Below are 3,964 nucleotides of genomic sequence, written 5' to 3' on the forward strand. Positions count from 1 at the left end.
GTCCACTTAAATACACTAAATTACATAACATTCACATGTTCATAATATTAAATTATAAATTATTTATCTAGTTTTGACGGTTAATGTAGGTAACTTCAAATGACTCATACATTCCAATTATATGGAATGATCAAATTGCCCCTCAATTACTTAAGTGACCAAACTCATACGTGAGTGAAGTTCCCACTGAAAATCTCACGTCGTTGGGCGACCACCGCTGCCCCTCCCCAGCCAGTTTTTTTTTCTTCTCTCTCCCTCGCCCAAAAATTTAACAAAGGGCTTTTAAATGATGAAGACTCCTGATGACATGCTGATCTTCTCCTTCTGGTACTTCACATAGAGTGCCGACACTGTAGCAATGGAATAGACCTGAATGAAGAGCACCGCTTGTATAGAGTAACTGAAATCAACCTTCAAACCTTCCAACATCACCTCTTTTATAGGCACTTGCAGTACCTTTTTGTTCTTGGATGAGGGCAACGATTTCTTACTTTTCCTAACTTCAGTTTTCTTGTTAATCCTGCTGCGATACCAGAGTCTCACCTGTGGGATTCTATTTTCTACCAAGATATTGAACTCACAGGAAAGCAAGTGGAGGAATTTCGATAATGACATGCGAAAGGCTCCACACAGGTTGTTATTCTTCAGCCTCTTGCAGATTTCTGTAACAGAACAACAAAGAGAGGTAAACATGAGAATCAAAAACAAGCCCAAATATGAAATTTGCAGAGCAGTTCTGCTTGAGAGGGAGAGAGAGGGAGAAAATGGGGTGGTCACCGGCAGAGAGGGGCTGTGGTCGCCGGGCGATGTGAAGTTTCCCAGACACTTATGGAGTGGGTCACTTAAGTGACTGAGGACAATATAAACATTTCATATAATTGGGTTGGGGGGGGGGGGGGGGGGCATATGCCGCATATCCAAAGTACAAAATTTCACTTGAGCTCACCAGTTCGCTATGTGGTGAACCAAGCGAATCGGCGAAGCAAATCAGCAAACGTCAGTTAAAAATTAAAAAAATATAAAATATATAAATGATATATCCTGCAATAGATTGTTAGTATAAAATATAAAAAAATGGTAAAATAACACTTCAAATTAGTCAAGTCATTTTCATGTTTAATTATATTTTATTTTTCGATTTTGACAATTCTATGATTCAATCAGTGCCATGGGATTCACATCCTCAGTAATTCATCTCCTTACAATTCCCTGTAATTCCCTCATAGAATTGTGCCATGTGGCATTTAAGATGAGAATGAGGTTTTAACATTTCTCAAAAGGATGAGTGGATGACTATGAGATTACGTTTAGTATTTGTCGCCACATGAGTACCATGTGGCGACAAATACTAAACGTAATCTCATAGTCATCCACTCATCCTTTTGAGAAATGTTAAAACCTCATTCTCATCTTCTTTCACTTGGATAGTTGTATGCAATTTCGTTGTTATTCACATAACCAGGCAAAATTCACCATATATCAGCCTATGAGGCCCACCTAAAATAAACGCCTACAAAAAAAACTCGATATTTAATATCTTATTACGGACACAACTTATCCAACATGGGTTGAATGAATATGCTGAGGAGACTTGGGAAGTCTTGGTGTTGACGTAAACATATTTTCTCCAATTTCCAGCAATGGAAGAATAAATTTCAGCAAGATCGAGCTACATTGATTTGCTAACCAACGTCACCCAGTGCTTCCTCTAAGGATAATGGCTTCTCTACTCCCACAACTTCTCTTGCTCTTGCATTTTCTTATTCCTGGTTTTACCAATTCTGCACAGGCTTACAGTAACATTACCTTGGGCTCTTCTCTGTCCCCCGGTGATAAATCTCCCTACTGGGATTCTTTATCCGGGGAATTTGCTTTTGGGTTTAGACCCCAATCAGGAAGCAATCTCTTCGTAGTTGCTATCTGGTTTCAACATGTACCGGATAATACAATTGTTTGGACAGCAAACCAAGGGAAGCCAGTGACTGAAAGGTCTAAAATCGAACTCACTAATGCAGGGCTTTCCCTTATTGACAACGAAAGCACAGAGATTTGGAGAGCCACATCCATGGACAATAGTTTGGTAACCTCCGCAGCTATGCTTGACAATGGAAACTTTGTGCTGAGCAATGGATCTGCAGGTATTGTATGGAGTAGCTTTACTAATCCAACTGACACCATGTTGCCTTCACAAATACTGGAAAGAGGCAGCAAGCTCACGTCTAGGCTAACCGGTGAGAACTACACTGCCGGAAGATTTGAGCTTCGTTTTCAGGCCGATGGAAACCTTGTGTGCTATCTGATATCTTGGCCTACAGATGATACTTATGCTGCATACTTGGAAAGTGATACAGTAGGAACTGGTTCACAGTTGGTCTTCAATCAGTCTGGCGAGATTTATTTAAGTCTAAATGATGGAATGGTTATCGATCTGGATTTAGCAAGTTCAAGTTCAGTAAGTGACTTCTACAACATCGTCAGGCTTGATTATGATGGAGTTCTCAGGCGATACACTTACCCAAAGAGTGTTAATGGAAGATGGCCACTGTCATGGTCCGTCTCGTCATACATTCCTTCGAACATTTGCACGCAAATTATATTAGAAGTTGGGAGTGGAGTATGTGGGTTTAACAGTTACTGCAAACTAGACCAGCAACAGAGGGCAACCTGTCTATGTCCACCTGGGTACGTATTCTCGGATCCTGATAACACATTCAATGGATGTCGACAAAATTTTACTGCACAGAGTTGTGAGAAGGGTGCGTTGGGTGAAGAAACTAAGTTTCATTTTGAAGAGATGCCGAATACGGATTGGCCTTTGAATGATTACGAACATTTTCCATCGGTATCTGAGGACTGGTGCAGAGACAATTGCATGCAGGATTGTTACTGCGCAGCTGCTATAATCAAAGGTAGAAACTGTTGGAAGAAAAAGACCCCTCTCTCAAATGGAAAAAGTGATCCCAGCGTTGATAGAATAGCACTAATTAAGGTTGGTTCTTCTTCTACTGCAACTCTTAGTCCTCCTCCTTGTAAAACTCAAGTGGTTACCGTGGAATCTGCTTACCCTTCTCAGCAGGTGTGTAGGGATTCTGTAAAAATTAATGTATGTAACTATTACAATGAGAGAACTATTTGATTCAAACTCTACCTCCAACAGCCTATAGAATGTAACCGGTTAAGTAATGCAATATATATATATATATATATATATATATATATATATATATATATACATCAATTATGAATCCCATATCTTTGCGAACAACATTTATTATTTATATAAACAAGAGTTTTCTACATGTGGGTTCCTTTAGTGGACCATAAATTAGTGCAATATTAAGTGTGAGTCCCAACCAGACTAACACCATTAGCAGTTTTTAAGTATATTTAAATTTCAAATTTGAAGGGATCAAAATACCCTTAGATTATTTAATACAATATGTCATGATTAAAATATCATTTAATTATTCACAATATATGCTTGCAATTCTATAATTTTCCAAGATAACTTTCACTTTTCCTCATCTTTCTTGAAAATGAACTCCCTAAAATATAACTGGAAATTGTTTTTGGTTCATTTAATTTCGACTCCCTTGTGCTTTCAGCTCTGCGCTTACATCCACCATGAAAATCACTCCTAGGAAGTCAAGAGACCAGTTAACTATATATCCCAACTGAGATCTGTTGATATTGCAAAAGTTGAAAATACGGCTGTGAAGGGCAGAATACTTGATTAATTCTCCTCCTTTTTCTGCGGAAGGAAATGAAGTTATGCAATCAATAAATGGGACTCTAAATGAAAGGGAAACGGAAACACCCCCCGGGGGGGGGGAGGGCCCCCTTTTTTTGGTGGGGGGGGGGCAAAAAAAAACCCCCCCCCGGGGGGCACCCGCCCCCCGGCCCGGGGGTACCCCACCCCCCCCCCCCCCCCCCCTGAGGGGGGGTAAACAAACCCCCCCCCCCC

General features: G+C 40.2%; 1 protein-coding gene across 1 annotated transcript; it reads left to right on the forward strand.

The window, feature by feature from the left end:
* The first annotated feature begins 1,717 nt into the window (after window positions 1-1,717).
* LOC149026245 (G-type lectin S-receptor-like serine/threonine-protein kinase LECRK3) lies at window positions 1,718-3,136 on the forward strand. The gene has a single exon (XM_089143634.1). It carries the CDS (start codon window positions 1,718-1,720, stop codon window positions 3,134-3,136), a length of 1,419 nt encoding a protein of 472 aa, XP_088999760.1.
* The last annotated feature ends 828 nt before the right edge of the window (window positions 3,137-3,964 follow it).

This window comes from Hakea prostrata, chromosome 2 (genome assembly GCF_041222555.1).
Source record: "Hakea prostrata isolate BN-2017 chromosome 2, UWA_Hpros_2, whole genome shotgun sequence".
Lineage (NCBI taxonomy): Eukaryota > Viridiplantae > Streptophyta > Magnoliopsida > Proteales > Proteaceae > Hakea > Hakea prostrata.